Genomic DNA, 25298 nt, shown 5'->3' on the forward strand with positions numbered 1-25298 from the left:
AAGGAATGTATCGAACTTGGAATACCAGTGCTTTCTCACTTATTTTGCATGCTTGGACATGTCACAGTGATTGGCAACCCCTCAAAACCGGCTGTCATGTCCTTATGTCTACGTTATGTTTTTGTGAACCATTTGATAGTTACGATAACTAGGTTCAAGATGGTGTGTCAGAGGACCAAGACTAGGAACCAAGAGTAGGTAGGTTCCTCTCACTTAACGTTAGCCATGAGGAAGTGAAGCATCTGGTTTCCTATAGACAAGGGAGATGTGAGCCTACCACGGTCTATTTGCCTATCCTACATAAATGTCTTGAGGAGGGTGAAGTGGACCTCCATCTGAATTTGCCTTTATGAACATACAGAGTGTAGATGATTATCTGAAAGTAGATACCTAGCTTTTATACGGCTAACGTGGGATGCAATTAGTCTTGTCCTACCCTAAGCTGATCCCCTATCCTGGGAGAGGGCTATGTTAGGCATCTTGAAGGTAGCATTAAAGACCACCTTAGTTAGAAGTTTAAAGTAGCTTACAATGTAGGCAATATACATATACATTCTGAATATCGGCAAAAACATATTTTTAGATTACTATCACCAGTTTATATCCTCCCTGTCATTTTAATGACATGTTGTAACTGATATGCCTTTGTTTTTTCTGAATAACCCAAAGTAGAAGTGAAAAGATTCACTCGGTAGGAGCTTGGGTATTTGGGTGACACAGGGAGAACGAAAATAAATACATCTGGAAGTTTGCAAAGGTGAATACAGAATACATGTTTTGCTAAGATACTGCTATTGTACCTGGAAGGTGGGAAATGAAAAAGCTGAGTTATGACCGCTACACTTTGAATTAGGTTTCATATTTGTAGTGGGTTTTTTTAAGCTTATATTTCTTACTAAATGTTAATGCTTAGTGTTCATATATTTGGCTTTTATTATTAAAATTCAGCGCTTCTACACATTTCCATTTTAAAGATTTATTCCCTTTTATAATTTTCTAAGGCTATTACTTTCCCAAGGTTTAAATGCTTTAGGTTTGTAAGCGGGGATTATTTTTTTTAAGATTGAGTAAAGCTCTTTGAAATTTCTTTCAATACAAAAAGATGAGGAAAAATATGTCTTAGTTTTAGCAACAGTATTTGAGACCTGCTGACAGTTGTGATTTTGCCGTAATCTAGTAAAGAATATGTGTCTTGGAAATAATTTCCAAGGTGAACATGCACATCTTTGTATTATCAGAATAACTTCTTTTTTTTTCTTTTTTTCTTTATAAAGGTTTCAAAATTTTAGTTGGTGCACACATGACAATTAGTTTTTCCAAAAGGTGAGCATAATGTATTCTATAAGTTTATATTTGTGCTCTGTTTTTTATATGTAGAGTGGGAGGTATTTTCTTGCTGCAGCAGATAGTGAGACAGGCTTGGCCGTGGCGAGTCAATTCTCTTCATTTACATGCTGCGCTGCGTTCCACAATTGAACTGAAACATAGCTGCACTCGATAAAGTGCCTTTTTTTAGTTTTGGCCTCTTTCTTAAGAAACTGAGGAAATATGTACTCTAGTATGTTCCAGAAGAGGCTGACAATTCTCTGCAATGTGAGTAATGCTCAGTGAAGGAGGCAGTAATGTGCAGTGAATCAGAAACAGTGCAGGGATTGCCTCATTCTGTGCCAGATTATGTTTCCTATCTCCAGCATGTAAATTTCTGGCAAATCCACGAAAGTCTTTCATCTATAATTAGGTTTATAAGCCTCTTTAGACCTTTTGGATTTCCTTTCCCTTTTTAAATAATGGCCTACGACATTATCATTCCGTGAATCTTTTTGATATATTTTCCAGAGAAAGCTGTCCTGGAGGTTTTCTCCTATTAAATTATTTCTTCTTCGCTTTGTTTTCCTAAAATTCCATCAAGAAATGCTTCCCTCAAGAAACGAACTGAAAATACCTGTACAAGTGACAGCGATACATAAGAATAGTGTTATCTTGGCAATATTGAGCATAATTTTTTTCAATAGACTAAAATAAATACATATTCCAAACAGCTGAATTCGTACTGTGTTACTCTGTTTAAAAATGCTAATTAAAATGTCACTGCTTTTTCATGTGTTAATGCATGAACATTTGGCAAAATAAATCACTTCTGTCATTCTCCATTGGTCTGAGGCAGTTCCTTGCATGAATGCCATGATTTACCTCAGGATGTGTCAAAGCCTAGAGGGATGGACATTTTTGTACTTCATGGTATTAGTGTGTGTCTATATCTGTGTGTGTGTGTGTGTGTGTGTGTGTGTGTACATACATACATATAAATATATATACATGCATACATTGTGTAACAATGTATTTGTGTAACATTCATTTAAGGTTTGAGAGGAACTCTCTGATCTGTGAGGCATATTTTGGCGATTGCATGTTCCCCCCTTTGCCCAAATGTCATTTTTCCTCATTGATTCCTCATTTTAAAATATTTATTACAAAAGTACTCCAAATTCTTTTTTTTCCCTCATATGAATTCTTATTTTAGGAATATTCTTTATTCAGAGTCACACTTCATTTTTCTAGCTATATCCTGTATCTTAAGAAATATTGCCTAATTGCTGAAGAAAACTATGAGAAGTCTTTTTTGTTACTAATACAGCAGCATTAAATGGTCAGTAAATACATACTCAGTATGCAACAGGTAACCAAAACATTTTCTTTTAAAGTCATTTGCTGGGTGTTTTGAAGAATTTCTTTGCTCCTAGACTGAACTAACGGAATTTGCCATCACGTACGCTCTTCTGGTCAACTTGTGGTTTCCCTCTTCAGCTCCCGATAGCTGGAGAGGACTTGTTGATATCCTCTTTTCATAGGAGGGATGTCTTACCTGCTTTGGTACCTGCTGTTATCCAGCATTATACAGAAACTAATGTATATCCCTCTGCCCCTTAAGCCCTGGATCTCCCAAGCAGTAAGCTAGGCAGTCAGAAATCTCTAAACCATTTCTGTGGGTACATAAAAAAACTGCTAATACAGACTGCTTTAAGAAAAGGAGAGGGCAAGGTAATAAATACTATCATTATTTGTAAACTGTTTTAGATAGGAGAGTCTTTAATTCACAGTGTACACTTTTGGCTCGTCTGGAAGTTTCTCGTCTTCCTTATGTTCGTTTAGGGAACTGCATATATCTGGTTTTTTAGGAAATACATTCTGGAGTTTAATCCAAAGGTTTACAAACCTGCTGGCTCTTCTCAGAGCCAGAACCATGTGTTTTTATGACTGTCTGTGTTTTTATGGATTTCACTATTCTATCTTGGCGTTTCTGTGGTCTTTCCTGAATTATGCTTTGTTGTACATACTCCTTAGTTCTGTTACTCTTTTTTAATCTTTATGTGTTGCTATTTCTTCACAGTTACATTTTTAATGTCTAGCACTTCTATCTTATTTTCCAAAACACAAGTTAGCTGTAATTTCTACTACTGTTTCTACCTCGTTTAGATTTGTTATTTCTCAGTTTTTTGCCTTTCTCTGGTCTGTGAGGCATATTTTGGCCGTTGCTTGTTCCTCTACTTGGAGTAATTTTCTGAAAATTTACAGATGCTTTTGCACTTGTACTAAATGTGGTCCCTTAACTTACAGATGCAGAGAGAAGAAGTATGATTATTACAGCTTGCCAAAAACCTCGGTTGTGATAGCTTTTTATAATGAGGCTTGGTCAACACTGCTACGAACTGTTCATAGTGTTCTTGAGACATCTCCAGATATACTTTTGGAAGAAGTTATCCTTGTGGATGATTACAGTGACAAAGGTAGGAAGAATAATTCTAAATAGCGGAGGGGTTTTGTCAGTCACAGGAGGAAAAGATACACTGTTATGGTAACGCACCCTAGAATGCTACATACAACATAGGCACGTAGTTGGAAATAGGCTTTCTGTAGCATGCCAGTGAAAATTTCAAGTTTTGGGCCAAATTTAGTTTAAAACGGGTAAGCACGCTGGCTGTGTTGTGGCATGAATGCTTACAACATGAGTCAAAGCATTTCAGCTTTCCTAATTTGAGCAAGTTCTGACTGTCCTAAGGTTGCACTGGTGTCAAATATAATAAGGAGCTACCTAGTTATCTATTATCATTTGAATTATGAGGCACAAGGCAATACTAATTGTATTCCACCACATATGAATTGTGTTCAGAATTAAACTTTTATGTAACATTTGAAACACTTTTAACAAATTGGAAATGGATTATAGAAATATGAGAAACATTTGATTTCGTAAAAGTAAATAAGCATTTTGTCCATCCATGTTTCTATGCTATTTCCTTGTCCTTTTCTGTAGACAATATAGCAGGATCAGTGTTCAGAATACCAGTATCTCTAAGGCGCTGCTCCAATACGCTAATGAACAAAGAGCGTTTTGTAGCATGACATAAACCAATCGTTACAGAACTGTCTTCATTTTTTTGTTACAGAACATTTAAAGGAGACTTTGGAGAACTACGTGGCTGGCTTGCGCAAGGTGCGCCTTATCCGTGCGAATAAGAGAGAAGGACTAGTTCGAGCACGGCTGCTGGGGGCTTCAGTAGCAAAAGGGGACATCCTGACTTTCCTTGATTGCCACTGTGAATGCCACGAAGGCTGGCTCGAACCACTTCTGGAGAGGTAAAGTTACTCTGTGCTGTTTTTCTGTGCTGTAGCAGAAGGAAAAAAGACTGGCACGCTTCTGTGTTCTGCAGTGGAAAAATCGCTCTTCATTTACCAAAGGTCACCACAGTGTGGTCTCTGAGGCAGTGTGAGTGTTTTCCCCTGGCAGTGGAATAGTGAATGGAAGCGTGGAAAAGCAGGAGGTGGATTTCTGTTTTCTCCCATAGCACAAGAGTCTGAGGACCAGGCTACTCTTCAGAGAAGTGAAAAATTGTTTTCAGGAAGGGGAATCATCCCCCAGCTATGAAACTACCTTGGGAAAGGTGGCTGCTTTGTCAGTCTGGGAAGTGGATGAGACAAAGGTCTGGAAAGATGAGGGTCCTGAAAAATCCACTACTGCAGGGCAACATATACAGAAACAGATGGGAAGTGAAGTCAATAAACTCTGTCTTGCGAGGCTTCAACTAATCTGTCTTTCCCAAAGCACTCATGACAAAGCGTCATGGGGTAGGACAGGGAGGAATTAACGTTCTGTCTGTTGCTTGCACACCATCTGTCCTGGGATACTGTAATTTACAACTATGTAGTTTTTCATCTATACCATAGAACTGTTGGGCAGGTTAAAAACTTCCGTTAATGAAAAAGTACAGGATACTAGATCTCCGTTAAAGCTCCAGATATTTATGATCTTTTTGCAGCCTCACCCCTGTGCAGTCCTCGATCATACATGTACTTTCCCTGCTGCAGACTGAGCCACAGGTGCAGCATCCTCCTACTGCCGCGTTGTGTACACAAAGCTGTATTGGCTTTTGCTACCCGCGCTGGCACCTAGCGCCTAGACCCTATCTGAGGCCATGTGCAGGTACTGAGTCAGACCACAGAACCATTGTATATAGAAAACCAGCGCTCTTTAAAACATAATACAAAATTCCTCAGGATTAATGGTTTGATTTATATCCTGTAAAGTTTCCTACCAAGTCTTGTGGACTTCAGAGAAAGGCTAGAAAAAAAAAGATGTGTATAAACTGTGAGAGATATTGCCAAGAGCACATGCTGTAACAAGGCATGTGAATCTTCCTGATTCTTAATGGAACATATGCTCTCAAATTCCTAATGTGCATTTGAAAATTTATCTGGAGTAATTATTTTCTTCTTATGCTTGTCATATTTAATTTTTTCCCAACATTTCACATCAGGAGTATTTCAGGTAATTGTGGATTAACTGTAAACACAATAGCTAATGCAAAGAAAGCAAAAGGAGTAAAAATCAAACAATGAACATGTTTTTAATGCTTGTCTTCTGAAGAAACAACAAACAACTGTGGAGACAGTTCTATAATTGCTTCAGTTTTGATAAATCACTAGATGGCAGTCTTAACCAAGAGTTTGGCTAATTTGTAAGCCTAGTGAATTGCCTTCTGTGATGAATTATCCAGGACATCTCTTGGAATTTGTGTCCTTTTTCTTGTTGATGCAGATGTACATCTCTAAGGGCATGTTTGCATGGCGAAGGTTAGCTCAGATGCATGGAAGCAATAGAATGTAATGTCTGTAATGCAGACATAGTTGTGTTCATAAACTGCCTATGCTTTGTGCTGTCTAGCTAAATCTTAGCTTACAGAAAAAGGGATGACTTTTCACTTACCTGATTTCTTTTATAAACTAAATCGTGTGTGGGATGCTTCCTTTTTACTCCTTTTCCTTATAGAAGCAGCAAAGTATTTTTATGTTTGACTGAGAATTTTTTTCCTTTGTGTGTATCGTTACCATTGCTTTGTACGTACGCTCTGTGCAGGTGAGACTGCAGATCGCAATATTTGTATAAGCCCTCCTGTGCATGTTGCCAGACAAGATTTCAGTAGGAGATCGTAAAGGGGAAAACAGCTGTGTCCCTCTGATAGTTCTTTTTTGCTCTGTCCTGTGTCCCCTATGTCAAAAAAGGGAGCCATTTTGTACCCGAGGCAGTCATTCTCAGCTCAAATGATGCTTCTTTGGGACCTCTGCTGTTCTCTGCTGCGTTTAAACACCATAGCCTGCTGTAATTTCTGTGAGTTGAGCTTAACTGAGTCAGAGCCCCTTATTCAGCCTGTGGGTTTTAAGCCTAATAATCCCACGAGTGACTAATCCCCCTTGAGTGACAGATGCATCAGATCTCTTCCTTGTTTGGCAATGTAACACACATATTTTTCTGCTTGTCTGGAATATGCAAATCAGAAGATGCACGGCTAAAACAAGTTCCAGCATCTTCAAGTCAGACGAGCCACTTTGTCACTGAACTAGCATGAAAGACCTAAGAGTAGCGTAGAGAACATTACTAAGGAACGATTTAGGAGAGAAGTCTGATGTTGAGTTTGTGTGCCTTGAGGTTGATCTCTTCTGGTATCGAGAGACTTTCCAGAAGCTGGGGCAAAGGTGAAGGATTCTACAATCTTTTGTAAGAGGAAATGCAGAAATGCTCTTGGAAAGGAATCCAGAAAACCCTGCATGGTGGAAGTGGGAAAAAGGAGTTTATCTCCTTGCAGAAGTTGACATCAGCCATGATGTATTCTTAGTATTGATACAGATCTTAGTACTGATAATTACCTTTAGAACAGCCTTTCTGCTATATACATGTACTTCCTCAGCACTATCTTGTTTATCCTTTTTGTGGTATCAGAGTTTCTTAAGGTTTTCTTTGTGTGTATTTGACTATTGGAGATTTAATTCCCATGTGGGAACTTCATATGATGTTTTGGTTTAAGTTCATGGCATCTTTCTGAATTACTGTTGTAGTTAGCATTCACTGTAACTTTTTGGAGATGATTGCATTTGTAAGAATAACCATGACCTTAAGGCCCATAGAGTCTAGCTGCCGCCTTCATCCTGGCAGCTGTGCTGAAACATGCCACAGTTCCACCTCTGAGGAGATCCTGGAATTCCACTTAATTCAGTGTCCACATCACTTCTCTCTTAATATCTGTAAGGCAGCCGCCTGTACAAAGCAAAACAGAACTTTCTACTCAACAGTGTTGTGCTTGATAAACAGCAAGCAAGATGCTGAAGGAGGGAGCATGTTGTCTGAAGACATCTGGTGTACCTCCCCTGCACTGTCCCAGAAGAATGCTGCTGGCCAGATGCCTGCATCTGGGTCCATCCTGATGCATCCTCCTGATGCACTCTCCACCAAAATTTGCTGGCTGTTCTTGTAGCCATTTTTTACCTTGTGTTGCAGCAGGTGTTGAAAAGGAGCAAAAGTTTATGTTTGTGTTTGTAAGGATTCTCTGTTCTTGTCGCTTCCTGTTTTTGAGAGACAGTTCTAACAGAAGTCACCTCTTTCTTTTTACAAACCGATTAGAATTGGGGAGGAGGAGACAGCTGTCGTCTGCCCTGTTATCGATGTTATTGACTGGAATACATTTGAGTACCTGGGAAATGCTGGGGAGCCACAGATCGGCGGATTTGACTGGAGACTTGTCTTCACTTGGCACGTAACCCCTGAAAGAGAGCAAAAACGAAGGAAGTCTAAGACTGATGTGATCAGGTGAATTTTTATGAATCTTGTTTTTAAACTGTGCATACTGTAGGTGCTTTTAACCTTGATTGGAAATGGCAGGTGCTGAAAAATATGTAACAATAAATAATAATAAGTAAATATATATATAATAAATGAGTGCTTACAACTTCCATTGAAATTATATATTTTGTTTAGTTCTCCTTTTTCAGAGTAGCTCCTGGTCACCACGTTACTGGAAGAAAATTTGCTCTAAAAGCTGAAATTCCTCTGTGGTCTTTACTGTGAAATCCTTGTTCCTTAAGTAACCACTTGACTTCTACAGCACAAATTCCTATGAATACTTATTAGCATGAGGAAAATTGTGTCTAACCAACTAACATTGAAGGATGTTCTTTGTACAAAGCAATGGGCCCACATTTTATAAAAAGTGTCATGATCAACAATGAAAAAGAGAAAAAATCTTAAACCACTAAGATGGCAGAAGTAATTTTGAAGGCTTTATCTATGCTGTAGCCGTTGTGGTGGTTCCTTGCTTTATTTTCAGAAGTAAACCAGGTTGGCCAGTTTTTCATTTGGGATGAAGGGGTATAGGTCTGCCCTCCCCAGTCTCTCTTGGGAGCTCATGCAGATGTCTTCATAACGGGTTTTAATTTTTCTTTTATTCTAAGACAAGATGCAATCAGCAGGTATTATTTGTCAGCTTATAATGTATTTCTAGGAGAGGTAAAGTGAGTCTACAAGCAATGTATTTGGAAAAGGGACGCTATAGACAAGATCCTGGGAAGTGAAGGTCTACTTTGCTCCCAGGAAGCTGCTTACTTAGCTTGGAAGCTGCTGTAGTTCAGCGGGCCATTGTATGAAATGAAGCAGCTGTTTGCTACTTTTAACGTCACCATTTTATTAGTCCTTGCCTTTATTTATAATCCATCATCTTAAAGCCTACAACAAATAGAGAATGATTCATTTTCCTCAGTCTTTTCTAGGTCACTTAGTGTGGTAATACCCAGGACTTCACAAATATTAATGAATTTATCCTCAACTGAGGGAAGATAACATGTTTTCTAATGGGAAAAGTGAGGCAGTTAATTTAGTGCTTCTCAGCATATATTAGTCCTCATCCTCAAAATTTTTTTAAATAGATTACAATTTTTTTAGAAGCCTCCAGCTTAAACATAGAGCTTTTTTTGTCCTCATTAAGAAGGAATTGACTTTGGACTGCCAGGGAGAAAATGCTGAGGGATAAGGCTGCAAGGTGGACTGAGGACCGTGAGCTTGGCAGGTGTTATGGTTATCTGGGGAAAGCAGCAGTGCCCAGCAGAGAGAATGATACAGCTTCCCAAGCTGTGCTTGGGAAGGCTCGATCTGGAGTGAGATAGAAGAGCTTGACTGTTTATGAAGTTTGGTGTTTTTTTTTTTTTTGTCTCACCTCATCTCTTCCCATACTTTGAAACAACATGCGACAGTGTAAGATGGAGTTGCTTCAAAAAGATCACTGTAAAAATTAGGTTGGATAGATTGAGAATAACTGGTCACAGCGCTTAATGCTTGCTAATTTTCATTAGCAAAATTCATAAGATGTCAGCTGAATTTAGTTCCATCCAGCACTGTATGCTTTGCACTTTAAAGAGCGTCATTTTCCAAGCCTGCAAACAATTAGGAACAAAATTGAACAAAATCTGTTTTATATATCCATGCACGCACTACCCTGCTGAAAGTATATCCCTTAACTATGTTTGTGATCTTTCGAAATGCCTGTTTGATGTGGTTCAAATTTTGGCCTCTGATTTTCTTCAACCTGGTCAACATTTAAAACAAAAATACAGATGGGCAGATCTTAAAAAGAAAAACTCTCTTTAGGGGCTATATTTACTGAATTCAGCTCAATTGATGTCCGAGAGTTTTTCCAATTGGTATTAGTGGGATCAGGAATGTTGTTATTAGTCACTAAAGCACAAACATGTATACTTACTACTTAAATCTATAAGGAAACTGCAAATACAATTTCAGAGCTGACTAAAATAATTCTGCCACAAAAAAGCTTATGTTCTGTATTTAAAGGTAAGGGGCTAGTGTCTTCTTTTATTGCCAGTCACAAAGACACTGTAATAGTGAGAATTTATCTTAACACAGTGCTTATTCTCTCTGATTTCACTGTTATTTTAATACGTTGTGGAGCTCTTTTCTGATACAATTTTTTTTTACTACAAAATTAAATTAAATGGCCAAAAAATATAATACTTAACTGATCAATGCCTAACTGTTATTTTATATACAGAAAAGGACTGAGAAAATGGTAAAGAAAATAGGTCATGCTTTTGATCTGTTGCATTGTTTCTGTAATTCGTGTGTATGTTTTTGGCTTTTCATTCAATTCAGAATTACTTTTCTCTTTTATAGGTCTCCAACCATGGCAGGTGGATTGTTTGCTGTCAGCAAGAACTATTTTGATTATCTTGGTTCATATGATACAGGAATGGAAGTCTGGGGGGGAGAAAACCTGGAATTCTCATTTAGGGTAAGTGGCTCTGTTGAAATTTTGTTTTTTCCTGAGAATAAAAAGAATTTTCTTATTTGTTCCTTCATCTCCTTTTAACTAATGAAATAGCTTTACTATAAGCAAGTATAAAGGAGATGTGTATATGAATCTCCTAATTGTTTTTTTATGCTTCAGTATGGCTGTGTTTAACTTCAAAATAGCCCTTTTAAAACATTTTTTTGAATATATCTTTGTTTTGAATGCCAGTATAAAATGTAGAACAGTGGTGTGATGTTTGTGTTTGAAGTTTGCATTTTGTGGCTTGGAGGGGGTAGTTGGAAAGAAACGTTTCTAATTCTGCTAATATAACTCTGGAACTCTTACAGCAGTTGAGTGAAAAGGAAGAAGGTGACAGAAGTTGTCAGTGGGGTGGAACAAGCCAGCCTGTACTGCTTTAAGGTTTTATTCTGATCCACTTCAGGAAAATTTTATAAAGATTAAAAAAGGTGGTGGAAAAACCTGCAGGAACTGGAAAGTTCTGCAAGGTGAGCCTAGGCTCGGATGTGAAGCAGGTAGATAGATGTGCTGGAATTAAAAGGATTTGTGGTAGAGGAGGAAAGAGAAGATATGAGACAACCCAGACCGATAAGCAAAAAGGTCTCATCCTCAACTCTGCTGTCACCCATGCTGCTGCTTATCCCCACTGAGCACTGTCTGCTTATGGTCTGCCCCATATCACCCTTAGCTTGCTGAAGGAATCTGGTGGTGGTTCAAAAGGTATGCTGAAGGTATTTTTGGCTTGCAGGGAGCTCATAGCTTAGTGTCCTGAATTTCCCTTTTTCTGCACATCATCAGATATGTTTTATGGTCGTATTTGCATTTTTGTTTGTCACTAGGTTGTGGGAAGGGAGAGCTGGTGGTTTTGTTTTGTTTTGTTTTTACCAGATGACAGCAGAATTCAAGGATAAATGGTATTTTGCTATTACAAAACCAGTCTCTTGAGAAAGGAAGCCTGAGCAGACCGCCTCCCTTCAGATGTGTGGCGGTGAACCAGGGAAGCACAGAGTCCCCATCGCTTCTCTTCCTGCCTCCTGCTCTCCGTGATACAGAAATGCTCGCAAGGAGGGCGCAAGGATAAGGAAGGAAAAGGAGCAGGGAGGATAATCACCACAGACGAAAAAGTGATGTTGTTTCTTACTGGAGGGACAATTCTGAGCTGTGACAGCTCTTTGGTCTGGTGTCATGACTCCTTTCTCATATAGTAGAAAATTCCTCTGGTGCTGTAAGTCCAAGCGCCCACTTATTGTGACCAGTGAATCCGGCTGGCCTCAGCCACAGCTCCCAAGCAGCTCGCCCACCTTCGCCAGGTCTGCGAGCCTGAGGCAGAAGTCTGCCAGCTGGCTCCAGTTCTGGTGTAACGTGCTTTCATACTCATGTTCCCATGGTCTGCTCCTTCCCACGGTCAGGATTTTGTTTCCTTCTGCTGGTTCTTTGGGATTGATCAATCACAATGTGAGGAGCTACGAAGTAGTTCTCAATGGAAATGATTTTTTTTAACCTCCTTTTGCGAGGCTTCTCATGGAGCCACAGTCAGTGATGGAGAATTTGTACTTGAGGCCCCAATTAGGTGGTTGCGCTTGTCACTGCTTGTGAAGAGGCTGTCTGTCCTCATCAGGGATGTAGGGGCGGGGCACTCCAGCAGTCACAATCCAAGTGAAGGTTAACCTGGAGAAGTTGAGAGCTCTGTGTATGAGGTTGTGCAGCACAGCACGAACCGCAGTGCTGGTACAGCTGGCTGGGGAACACCAAGATGTGCTGGGTCTGAGGGAGGGCGTCTCTGCTCCGTCCTTCGCAGCATGTGTCTCAGGAGAGGGAGGGCCTGGTCCGTAGTTTCAGCTCACTCCTAGAGTTCTCCTTGAGACCTGAGAGGAAGACCTGGATCCCATATGTCAGCAGAGAGGAAAGCCCTTTTCCTCTGCTTCTGCTGTTGTTGCTTACACCAAGCAGCCCAGGGACAGAATCCAGCCCCAGCTTACCTCTAGCAAGTGAAAATTGTTTTTTGCATTTACTAAGGGAATTGGAAGGGTAGTGATGTGTTTTTGTGGACCGTGGGCAATGTCCATGCCCTGAGCTCTGCGTCCGTAATTTCCTCAGCTGTGACACTGTTGCAGCAGACAACTAGGCAGAGGCTGGAGACGGTGAGCAGCAAGCTCCACCAGAGAGCAAGACACCTCCTCCCCTGTACATGTGGTGTAACAGTAGCAAGCATGTTGGATGTGGGCCTCCCCTGAACAAGACAGGCTCTGGCAGGCACTTGTTTGTGGCTGCTGTTGTACACATAGACAGACCAGGTGTTTGCAAGGTGGACATGACACTGCTTTTGAAACTGTCACCATATTCTCTGCCTCACAGCAAAGATTTTCACCTCTCCCAAAGCAAGAAACTTGGAAGCAACAACCACAGCTGGCAGAACTGGACAGTAGAGGATTTACTTTGGCTTGGTGAAACGTCTGCAGTCTGTGATCTGGCTGCCATAGATTTGATAACACCCAAATGCTTGCCCACTAACCAGTATAGAGCCAGGGGCAGTAAGGCTCCAGATGGCAGTCTTTTTCTCCTCTGAGATTAGAGGTGATGCTCTGGTGCTGCGAGGCCAGCAGCAGCTCCTGCTGGAAGGCCTCAGAGGTGGCCCTCTCTCCATCTGGTTCTTCACTCCTCACGTCGCACTTTGTGGGGAGGCCAAGGCTTGCTGGTAGGACAAGCCCAAGCCCCTGCTGTATGACAGGGAGTGCCCCTGCTCTGTCTGTCATTGCTTTAGACCTGAGCCATCGTTGCTGTTGACCTCTGTCAGGCCCTGGCAGCAGTCGTCTTTTTGATGTTACTGGTTCACAGAACCAGGTCTTTGACCCCTGATGTTGCAGAACCGTGAACGAGCTGTGGCTTTGCCACTTCAACCCCGAGAAAGAAAGTAGTCTTTCCAGGGGCTTGAGAAAGCATCAAAGGCTACCTGAGCACAAAGAGAAGCACAAAGGGGCAGCAGCAGAGTTCCCAGAAGCCAGATAGCCTGGGGTACATGCAGAGCACACTGCCGTACTGGGTACCCAGCAGGGTGAGGCACATGGGTGCACCAGCCTGACAGCACAGGGCAGGTCCTCAGCAGCTGCAGATGTGCTGTCGGTTGCGCCTGGACTGAGGACAGGGGAACGTGGCTTGCGGGGAGAGCACTTAAATGAGAAGTGCATGGGCCTGTGCGATGCGTTCAGGGCCAGCTCCCGGCAGACAGCAGCAGGAATGAGCTTTTAGGGGAGAGAAAATTTTGCATGGTGGCCTGTGCAATGGCATCTGATCCAAGGGCAGGCAAATATGACAGGGCACAGTAATTTTAGTCGTGCAGACATAGCCAGCAGGGTCTGGGCATTTGGAGCCAAACAGTACATGGCACACTTTCGACCCCCTCTATTTATACCTCCTGTGGCAAGGTTTTTTCATGGAAGGGAGCAGAAGGCAAGGATGTTTTACTGTTCTTCTGAATGAAGCATCAGATCAGTGTGCCTTGATTTGGGATTTGGCTAGAAAAAATTTCACTTCATGAATAAGGAGCATTGAAACGCCTCTTTTTAAGGGTTGCAAAACGATAATGTCCTTTCATCTTCTATCTGCTCTCCATCAAGGGAGGGTAACCTAGCTGCAGCTTTTTTCCCCCTCTCTCCTATGGGACCTGCTAGTGGCACTGTAACATAAGTTTGTTCCTGGGGATGGCTGCTTGATACCCTGCTATCTGTCCTTTAACCTCAGCATCGCACCAGGAGAGAAAATACCCATATTCAAAAAGACAGGATTACTCACTGACACTTCCTTTCTTCTATTTGAAATTTCCTTGTCCACACTCCTGGACCTCTAACTGCTTGCGGGTTTTCATTTTTTACTTTTTTATTGTTTCTTCCTATCTGGGTCTGGAAGTTTCTCTTACAGCCAGAATACTCTGGATGGGATTTATGTAACAAAAGAGAGATTTTTTGAGCACCTTTCCTCTCCGCTTCCCAGCAGATGGTGCTCAAACACTATCTCCTTAGTGCACAGGTGCAAAATGGGGAAAATGAGATTACAGTAGAAGGAATTGCAAAAAAAAAAAAAAAAAAAAAAACAGTGTTTTCCTCAGCCTGTCTTTGTTTGCGGGAGTTTAGGAGTTAGCAGCCTTTTTCCTTTTGGAGTTTCCTAAAATATTAGAATGGAGGCAGTAGAGCTTATATAGGAAATGTAGTTTCCTGACAATAGACTTGCTTTTCTTATTTACCTGTCACTGACCGATTAGGTTGATTGTCTAAAGATTCCTGCAGGTACATGGTTTGAAAGTGGAGCACTGTACTTTTATTACAGCTTTTCGTAATGCAAGCATCTGTCTCTGGAAAAAATGAAAACTATTCACAATCTACGTGCATCCCATTATTCAAGATGAAAGTGAAAGTAAAAGTAATGAGACTTTAGTTTTTTTGTGCTCAAGAAAAAAAGTACACTTTTATAATGACAAGCTGTGAGCTAGCCAGACCTAGTAAAAAAAAACATACTTGCCTGCATGTGAGCGTGCAAAATCTAAATGAAATCTAATTTCCTGTTACAGGAACTGGAATTAGTTTGAGGGGAGAACCTTCCCCTGAGTTGCTTATTTAGCATTTTGTAATGAGTTTGGGTTTCTGTGTTGCACTTTTTGCTTTATTTTACAGTTATTCATTTGCATGTGATTTTATATAGAAGTCAAAATATGTTTTCCATGTTAAATAAATTAAATCGATTGAGGAATTGCTTAGCTGAAAATTATTATTTTTTGTAATAGTAAGAGAAGAGAACTTTAAACTGTTTTAATGAAGGAGAATGTAATGAGTGCTGGTTAGCAGCTTTCAGTTATTTTTTAGAGCTATTCAGAATTTTAACTACTGAAAGTTCAGCAGTTGTGGAATTTAACACAGCAGTTTAACAGAGATTTTGATCAGTCCATTTTACTCCAGTTAACTGGGACTTCCTCACAGAAGAATGGAAGAATGTGCCTCTTTCTTAATTACATTTGCACCTCAGTGGTCTTTATGGTCTGGTCCTCATATCGTCTTGTTAAAAACAGACTGATTAAAGCAGTAATGATCATTAAAAAAATGCTTATATGTGATGGAAGAAACACAAAAATTGATAGACTTCAATATATTTTAATAGAGCTCAATATTTACTGACAAAGAAATCTTGCCTAATAACTTTCAATTTTAAAAAATATAATCTTGTATATAGAAATAATGACATGAGAAAGCTATTGTTTTGAAACAGAAATCTCCATGGGGGAGATCTTAAAATGAAATTGGATAAGTGGCTTCATAACGACTTTCAATATGGCAGTAGTGTAATTAGAAAACATGGCAAGTCATTTAAAACAACAGTATAGAACTCTGAATTTAGGGAAAAAATTAGTAATTATTCCTTTACTCGTTGTTCTATTCAAAAGAAAAAATGTTCTGCTTCCCCAGAAGAGAGAAACCTACAGTGAAAACCAAGAAATTAAAATTTTAAATCTGAGAAACAAAGATTATCTAGTGTTCCCTATAGTTGAGTGATGAATAGCCTATACCTTTAAGAAAACCAGTTATTTTAAAAGTAAACATATGTATTACAGTCCCTAGAATTTTGTCATAAAGCATAGTATTTTGCCACTCATAAATGTATTCATCAGTATGACATCATTATCTAAAACCAAATCAATGGAACTTAGACAACATTCAATGATACTGAAGTAAAGAAATTTGACAGAAATATATAAATAATTTTTTAAAAAGTCAGGCTGAAGGCAGCGTTCATCTTGTGCATGCTGAAAGCTTTCATCTCTATTGACTCTATGAATCCCGGGAAGTCCCAAGGAGAGAAAACTGTTCCATTATCACTGGTAAGGACAGAAATTTTATTTGCTGCTTCACAGCTTTCGCTTCTGCGAAATAACATGTAACACGTAATTAAAAATGTATGTGTTATACAAGAGGGTCATTAAAGAGCAAACCTCTCACACCTTTAAGCATATCTTAGGCAATTTCCCTGGTCCTCCATTTACAGAGACAGGATTAGTTGCCAGCTGTGCACAGCTGGATCCAAGAGAATTAACACCCAGGAATGCTAGTTTGCAAAAACTTCTACAGAAAGTCTGTGTTAGCCATAGTTTGGATAGGAGAGTTTTTTTCACTAATATTGATCAGACCACCAAGAGTCAGTCAAATAATTATTTTGTGTGCTTTTTTTTCCCCCCCATACATTTGGTCTTGGGCTCCTTTTCCAGCTTCCCAATTAAAAAGGTTAGTGATGGTAATATTTTATGACCAGGCCAGGCACCTATACCTCTCTTCTGAAATGATGCATATAGAAATGTAAACGCAAGTAATGGTTTTCCAATAATATGACAAGACTGCAAGTTTTGCCAAGTCAGCTTTCTAGTAGAGCATAGGCAAAGAAAGCAAAGAAAGAGTAAATTTCTGGTAAGAAATCAGTCATCGCTGTCTTTCTAAGGAGGCTATTGGTATGGTTGTTATTGGACTAGAAGCATGGCTCTTTTGTGAACCACGCCTATATATCTTGAATTGTAGACTACTGTTCAGCGTGCAGAAATATTGTGGAACGTTTCTCATCATGTCTTCAGAGAAAGTAAAGCTGAGAGGGGGATAATTGCACACCTGATAAAAAGAGAGACAAGGATATCTTCTTGTTGCTCCCGGTGATTTGCTCTGAGGTCATGAGGAGGTCATTTAATCCAGTTTATTCATGGAATGAGACAATTATTTGCCTTCCTCACAATATTATTCTGTGTTGCTTATAATATATTGTGATATTCTTGAGGAGGCAAAGTCTGATTGTATCCTGCTTGCAAAGACTGAAAGTAACTATGCGAAATGTGCCTTCCTTGTTCAGATATGGCAGTGCGGAGGAAGTCTTGAGATCCACCCTTGTTCTCATGTAGGTCATGTTTTCCCTAAACAAGCTCCATACTCACGCTCCAAGGCTTTGGCAAACAGTGTACGTGCAGCTGAAGTGTGGATGGATGAATATAAAGAACTTTATTACCATCGAAACCCACATGCTCGCCTGGTGAGTTTGAAGCCCATCATGCTTAGAATTGGAATTCGGTTTAACATGAATGAAGTTTTGTGTTTATTTCTTACTTCTTCTAAAATTTTTCCCAAGCATAAAACAAATTCCTATATAGTTAATTTTTAACTTTTTGGTAAAATTGGAATTTCTGTAAGCCTAGGAGAAGGCCAAATTTGTGCCAATATTAAAAAAAAAAAAAAAGAAAGCAAGGTGGCCCAAGGAGTGAGGAGCTGCATAACCTGAAATGTATGCCTGGCAGAAGAACGAAACAGCTGATGCAGGACTTTCTCAATAAAGAATTGCAGAACAGAAAGATGGTTAATGCTAATCAATAAGGTTCAGTGGACAGTACACTTTTATCTAACTGGCTTGTAATGATCTTCAGCAAGACTGCCAGTCTTGTGATAACGGTAAAATGTTGTATTAATGTAAGATAAATGGATTTTTCGAAGTTTGATTTACTGCTGCAGAATGTTTGATTTAAAAAAATTATAGAAAATTCAAGATTCTAAAGATTAAAGGAATTAAAAATTAATCTTGGGAACTAGGACGAAAATGTTCCTAATGGAACATTTGAAGTATCAGTTCTGTTCTTTAAAAAAGTTAACATTTTTAAATGCAAAGAGGAAGAAAATACAAGATCTTTGTTTGCAGAAATTTGCAGAAAATAAATACTGTGATATTTGAATAGGTCAGTACAGTAAAGCAGTGTGCAAATTTATAGCTCAAATATATTTTTAGGGAGGGGCCCTTCCAGAATCCTGGAAGACAATAACTTTGAAATATTCTCATAATGTCATAGTCAAGTAGAAATTACTTTTGTGAACTTGTGGCACAAAGTCCAAAATTCAGGCCTAAAAAAATTGTTCTGTGTTGTTACTTGCTTCTGAAAGCACTTAATCTCCCTAGACCCTTCTCTCTTTGACCTGAACATTTTCTAAGTTCCTGCTTTCTGGTTTTGTGCAAGGCAGGAAGTGCTTTCCCCTGGGCTACCGGACATCCACCTCTGACTGTGTCTGGTCGGAATTTAGAGAGCAGATAGGGACTTCCTAATATGTTTGAGTGGCCTACCCCAATAGACATGCCTATGGACAGAACGCTCTTGAAACCATTATGCTTTGAAAAGAAGTGCTAGAGGAGACTTGGGAGCTGAGTTTGGTTAGCTTCCACCATGCATTCTGTTGGATTAAGCTGGGCAATTGGATTATTCTAGTCCATGTATTTGTGATAATTGTTCTACTTTAACATCTCAAAAGCCATTTAGGCTTTATTATTAGAGCTCGACTTTGAGAGAAGGATGTATTTGGTGTATGTGAAGATGGAAGTCTACAGGCAGTGCTGGACTGATTCTGGCAGTGTCACGTGCAAAGAGAAAGCAGCAATAAATGCTGATAGTTTTTCTTGTAAAGTTCGGGGCAGCTGATGTCTGGATGACTTTACCTGTCTTTAAAGGATATATGTATGTTAATATCCTGACTTTTGTATCTTGGCTTGCTTGTAACACAGTGGATTTAAGTTGAGAAAACTGCATTTTTGCAAGTGTCAAAGCTACCACCAATGCATTCTGGTTTCCATAATATTTTATTCTATGCACTGCTTGTTTCAAAGGCTGAATTTAAACCTTTTACTTCATCTAACTCAGATACTCAATTCCATAGCATAATGGAAAAATGACTGATGCTATGGCTGCAGAATTTGATTCCATAAGGTTTTGCTTTCAAATGAACATCCCGACCTCAAAACTAATATGTCCTGCTGTTTGTTTATTGAAGCAGGCATTGCTGCCTCTGTTTTGCATCTGCTTTGCGTTTTCAGTTTTGAGAAACACAAATATATTTTCGTCTTGATGAAAAATAGTGTGCCACATGACCTGTAAGAACTTAGGGATTGCAAAGAGCAGATCATGCCTGACTGAAGTCCCTAGCGAATAAAAAGAAATAGATTTTGAAGATGGACTTGAAGAAACATAAGCTCTACTCCAATCTGTACACAGGGAAGAGAGTCTTCATTGAAAGCTTCTCTCTGGAGATTTCAGTTTTCATACTAAGATTTGGCTTTACTCTAACCCCTCCCCCAAAACTGTAAAGCTAAAGGAAACTGTAAGACAGATTTTACAGCTTTCATCAGTTAAATGTAAAAATGTCTTTATAGGTAATTTGCAAGTTGTTGATGGAATCATTTAAAATTCTTAAGATTCACTCACTACTTCTGAGACATTCAGTTATCCAGCTGAAACAAGTATATTGCCAATATGCTTTCTCAGTTTCCAGCAATCCGTGTTCAAGGACATCCTTACTTGCAGAGTTTCTGGAGTTTTCTCAGACTGAAAGTCTTACAGTATATTTAAAATTTTATGTGACCTGTTCTAATTTTTTTGTCAACATTTAGCAAATGTAAGGCTAATGAAATCAAATCCAGTGCCCGAAAGTGGGGATATTTCCTGGTTAAAAGTCCTACTTTCCACTTTAGCATAAGGTTCCTAATAATGTATATACATAATTTAGAAGGGAGCATCTGTTCTGTTTTGTTTTTTGATGTTTTTTTCTTTCAGGAACCATATGGAGACGTGACAGAAAGGAGACTCCTTCGAGAGAAGCTCAAATGTAAGGACTTCAAATGGTTCTTAGAGAACATTTACCCAGAGCTTCACGTACCCGAGGACAGACCTGGTTTCTTTGGAATGGTATGTGGCTTGCTGCATCTCTGGGAGCAAGGCACCTCCTCGCAGCTCTCTGAACCCCTTTGCTAATTCAGTATGAAGGGTGATCAACACACACTTGGTATTTTTATGCTGAAAGCAGTTTCATAATTTGGTAGAATTCAATTAGAATTGGTAGACTTTCAAATATGGTTGCTATTAGAATCTTTGTATTAATGGATATTATTTATAAAGCAGTTCTGTGAAAGAGTACAAGAACAGGTTGCCAGGAATTGCACTTTCCAAGTAACGTTTTGCGAGTACTAAAGGGAACAAGGGATGGCTTTTTTTTTTTAATTGCTTAAAACATTACATAATAACAAAAAAGAGCGCTTAAGAGTTTTCATTTTTAGTTATCGACTTGAAAATAGGAAATGTACTTTGTAACAAGTATTTGCACATTTTCTCTGGTGAAAACTATGATGCAGGAAAGAGAGCTGCACCTACACACCCTCAGATCATGCAGGTTTTTGACATGTATGTCAAAACCAGCACCTTAATTTTTATCCTGAAAGTCACTTTTGACCTGCACAGGTTCATAAGCAATTTTCATGGATTCAATATGAGAATCCTCTTCTCCTTTTTTAAGAGAGGACAACTTTCTATGCTGTTTGCAGCTTACAAATAAATATAAACTGTAGCCCCATGTACATCACATTACTATAATCTCATTTGGGAGGGATGAAGACAGGGAAGCTGCAGTAAATACCTGCTGCTTCTGAAAGATCAGCAGCTGTCCGCTATATCTGTCCTGTTAGAAAGATAAGACTGCACCTTCTTGCCAGGCAAAGATGTATGAGATACCTTCCTACAAATGCCACATTGACTTTTAAATGCTTTTGTTGGTTACTCAGTTCCAACATTGCTAGTTCATCTCGTCCAACTGGTATCACAACAGTCTGTTCTGGCTGTCATCTGCACTTCAGTTGCACAATCATTCTACTAGATCTTTTCTGGAGAAGAAGAAAAACCCTGAGCATTGTGGGCGAACAGAGCATACGGTAACCTAAGTCTCCCCACAGCCTTCCCTAGTAGCTTCATTACCTATTGAACAGCAACAAAAACTCCTAATATGGAAATTCTGCAGTATATCTAAGTTGTATTTCCCACAGGCAGGTGCATCAGTTAGCAGTGGCGCAGCAAAGCCCTTAGGAACCTCTAAGAAAGCAGCCACCATACTCCTTTTTTTGAGCTGGCATTTAAATGGGTATCTCTATGTGATTGCAGGCATGAGAGGTAAATATGCACCATTATCCAGTATCTAGAATAGACCACAGTACAGCATTGGTTCAGTTTTTGTTGTTCTGTGCTGGCTCGCTAACTGACAAGATCAGAGAGAATTGAAGCAATAGGACTCTGATAAGCATTTCAGTAACCTTATCCTCCTCCCTACCTCTGTCCTTCATCCTCCAGAGGAAAGCCTAGACTGTGGTGGTAATAATGTTTCAACATTTTGGGGAGGGGAAAAGATTTGTGTAGTTTCTTTCAAGATTAGCAGCATGTGTCATCCTCAAGAAAGGTGTTGACAATACCTAGAAATAATAATTTTTGTTCAGAGCTGCTTGAGGTATCTACAGTGTAATTTAGGTGAGTTCTATATATTTCTCTAAAAACAATTCTTAGATGCTGTCATCTAGTTGTGAGCATAATGAGAATACACCATTTTTTGGCAGGAAGAATTTAAAATGTGATTAAATCACATTTAAATGTGATTGAAGTACTGTTATACTCTAAGAAAGTGACAGTGCAAAAATGACACCTATTGATTCAAATGATTTGTGGATATTGAGTCCCATCTGCTAACTTCAATGAATCACTGATCATGCTCTTTATTTCTGCATTAGCAGCGTAGTGCTTTTTTGATTCACAAATATACTGTGTTCCGAAGTGTTGGCTTTGTTAAAAGCTGTGCTTAATGTGAGGCTATTTAATTGTTGAAAGAGATTGCTAAGGGATTTCTCCCTCCCTTGAAAATCTTTACACTGAAATTGAAAATCTGTCTAAAATTTACCCATAGGTAAACCATAAGTTATTGAAATAAATGCAAGAATTATTGAGTAGAATTCAGCGCCGTGCACTGACAATTAAACTCTTATGGTAACACTTTTTTCTTCATATATTGATAAATTTTAATATATATACTAAGCTTGATTGCCTAAAAATATTAGCAGCCTAAAAATTTATTAAAGACGTAGAGGTTTGAATATTTTTGCCTGAGCTATGGCTGCGTTTTTATAAACTGATAGAGGCCTAGAAATGAGGGAGATGCATCTTTTCACTAGTAAAATCAGTATACTTTATACCAAAATCATTTAGCAACCATAAACATGGAATTTCTCAATGCTGACTTTAGTCTGTGGTCTGAACGGAACCATACTTTGAGAAATGGTATTATCAATATCAATATTCCTATGGTACTATCAAGTGTTCTCTTTCATAAAAAGCTTTTTTTTAACTTAAGTCACATTTTTGCATAAAAGTTCTAGCAGAGCAAAGTTCAAAACAGAAAATTTCATTTTTTCTTCTAGATCAAATATTAAGGCTAATGTCATCATTATGAGATGAAATTTTGAGACATATTTAAATTCACCTAAGAGATAGAAAATTCACCCTTTTTTCTCGCTTACAGACAGTGGAGGCCAAATAACATTAGATAGCAACTTACATTGCCAGTATCTGAGTTCATTTGATCAAAATTCTGGTGAAACTTAGCAAAATTGTATTTCAGTTCCAAAAAAAGAAAGGAGTCTTAGGGTGTGTTTTAATGTTGCATGCATAGTGTCTTTATAGGAGCACATGGTAAGTCCCTAGTCACTATTTTATCTAAAGGGAAAGAAAATTTTGAGAGGTGAATCCAGGTCCCCATCTGAGCTCCCAGTATTGTTTTGTTCAGCACTGTATTACGGCAATGTGCACTAGAAGCTGCTAGAGGGGAGACCACAGTATGCCCTTCCAGAAATGTCCTAACATTAAATTAGATATGCAGAACTATTAGATAATCAAAACTCTCTGAGTCTTTCATTGTGTTCCACATAACACCTAAGCTTCAGCAGGTGAGGTAATGCCCCTGTCCTGGGCTGCTCTATCCTGTGCTGCTCAGTCGGAAGAGGGAAGCAAATCCCGGTTGTCTCCCCTCAGCAAGTGCTCTGTTTAGTAGTCTGTTGTACAGAAGATGTCCATCTCATTCTATGTTAAGTGTCTCCCTGTGTTTGAAAGGCTCTAATGAGCGGCTTGTGAATCAGATGTCTGTTTGGAAATACATCTGTGCTCAGTATTCACTAGGGCAGCATCAGGCAGAGCAGGTTGCACTCTGAATGGGCGTGCATTGAATTTCTTCTCAGGGCACCTCAGCCGACTGCACAGATGTACAGGCATGCTCTATCCCCTTGCTTGGCTCAAGTGCATGCCTTTTTTAAGCCATACAGTGCCTTGGACAGCTGTGCAAGCAGTGTCTATCTGGTCCCTAGGCTGTTGAATGCTTATGTAGCTTCGGTAGTTTGTGTGAGACATAAACGAAACCTTTTGACTTTGATTTGTATTTTTTCTTCTTTTCTTGGTAAAAGGGAACAGCGGTTATATTTTAAGGCAAATAAAACTTGTATATCCTTTAGCCTATCCAATAAACATCTTTGCTGATGAATCATAATGGTGAAAACTGATAAACACTGTTTTAAAACATATTTTGTGTTGCATCAGAGCTGTTTACTAAAGAAAACCGTGGTGAGGTTGGGATTAATTGTAGTTCCAAAGAATGAGTATGAGGTCAAGGAGAAACCGTTAAACACACTTCTCTGGGAAAAATGCAAGCAAGTGTCAGCAATTTGAGTATCGGAAAAAGCTTCCAAAAGAAAGAGGAAGTAGAAAATCCTCAACAGGAGATACCAGAAATCTGACAGAAAAAAAGACATGAACCCCTTTTATTCTTTTGCATAATGTGATAAACCTGAACCGCTAAATATCTTCAGTGTCATAATGTCTATAAAGAAGTGAGAAGAAGTATTATTCAGCCCTTCAAAGTGGCAGGTATGCCAGGAATGAAGAGATGTAGAAGGTCTAAAATAAAAATGATTGTGATGCTATTGGTGTGGCACTATCTCATAAGGATAAAATGGAACCAAACAGAGAGGAGGAGGCAGCTACCTTAGAAGTGGTTGGAGAACTGACGCTATCAGATGATAATACGAAGAACGGCAAAGGAAAATAGCAGTTTCCCTTGTTAAATTTCAACAGACAGATTCACAGAATTATACTTTGCTATTTTAAGAACAGTGAAAACAAACCAAAAAAGATTAGCATAACACTGAGCACCTTGCCAGTGGCATGGTGGTCATTACTCAGATTCTCCTAGTTCCAAAAGTCATCAGGAACATCAAGAGGGACTGATTTCAAATTCTGTTAATTAACCCCGAGTTGGCTCTAGCGTCTTTGTTTTGTGTTTATGCATTTGGTGAGCGTCTTCAATTCTACAGCTTCAGTTACAATACCACGGTCAGAGGGATACGTTCTGTGTTTCTACATGTAACAACTTCAGCCATATTCGCACTGTGTCTGAATGCCCATCTGTCTAATGAGGCAATCAGAAATTGTGTTGGAAAGTCTAAAACCTTTCACTGAGAAAATCTTAGCAAAGTGAGTTACTTCTGGCATAACATCTATTTTGGTCATCTTTCAGTATGCACTTAGCAGCAAAGACTATACTCCACTTATGCTTCAGTTGATGTGAAATCTAAAACAGACCTGAATCCCAGTTGTGCTCTTGCAAATTGTCCGTCTAGATAGCCCCAATGAGGTCTCAGCTGCCGTGGGAATGGATGATGTGGGCACCTCTAGGAAGGACTTGAAGCCATCTTGTGTGCTTAATATTAATACCGTGACATTGTTGTGTTGTGAAACTACATGAAGAC

The 25298-nt window shown here is 39.2% G+C and overlaps 1 protein-coding gene across 1 annotated transcript in view; it reads left to right on the top strand.

Moving 5' to 3' along the window:
- GALNT12 (polypeptide N-acetylgalactosaminyltransferase 12) overlaps positions 1–25298 on the top strand; it is a 49829-nt gene that overhangs the window by 9277 nt on the left and 15254 nt on the right. The window contains exons 2-7 of the mRNA XM_068936291.1: positions 3616–3785; positions 4446–4635; positions 7952–8137; positions 10508–10625; positions 17517–17693; positions 20248–20379. Coding sequence (XP_068792392.1) covers positions 3616–3785; positions 4446–4635; positions 7952–8137; positions 10508–10625; positions 17517–17693; positions 20248–20379 — 973 coding nt within the window. The remainder of the gene's footprint in view (positions 1–3615; positions 3786–4445; positions 4636–7951; positions 8138–10507; positions 10626–17516; positions 17694–20247; positions 20380–25298) is intronic.

This window comes from Struthio camelus, chromosome 2 (genome assembly GCF_040807025.1).
Source record: "Struthio camelus isolate bStrCam1 chromosome 2, bStrCam1.hap1, whole genome shotgun sequence".
NCBI lineage: Eukaryota > Metazoa > Chordata > Aves > Struthioniformes > Struthionidae > Struthio > Struthio camelus.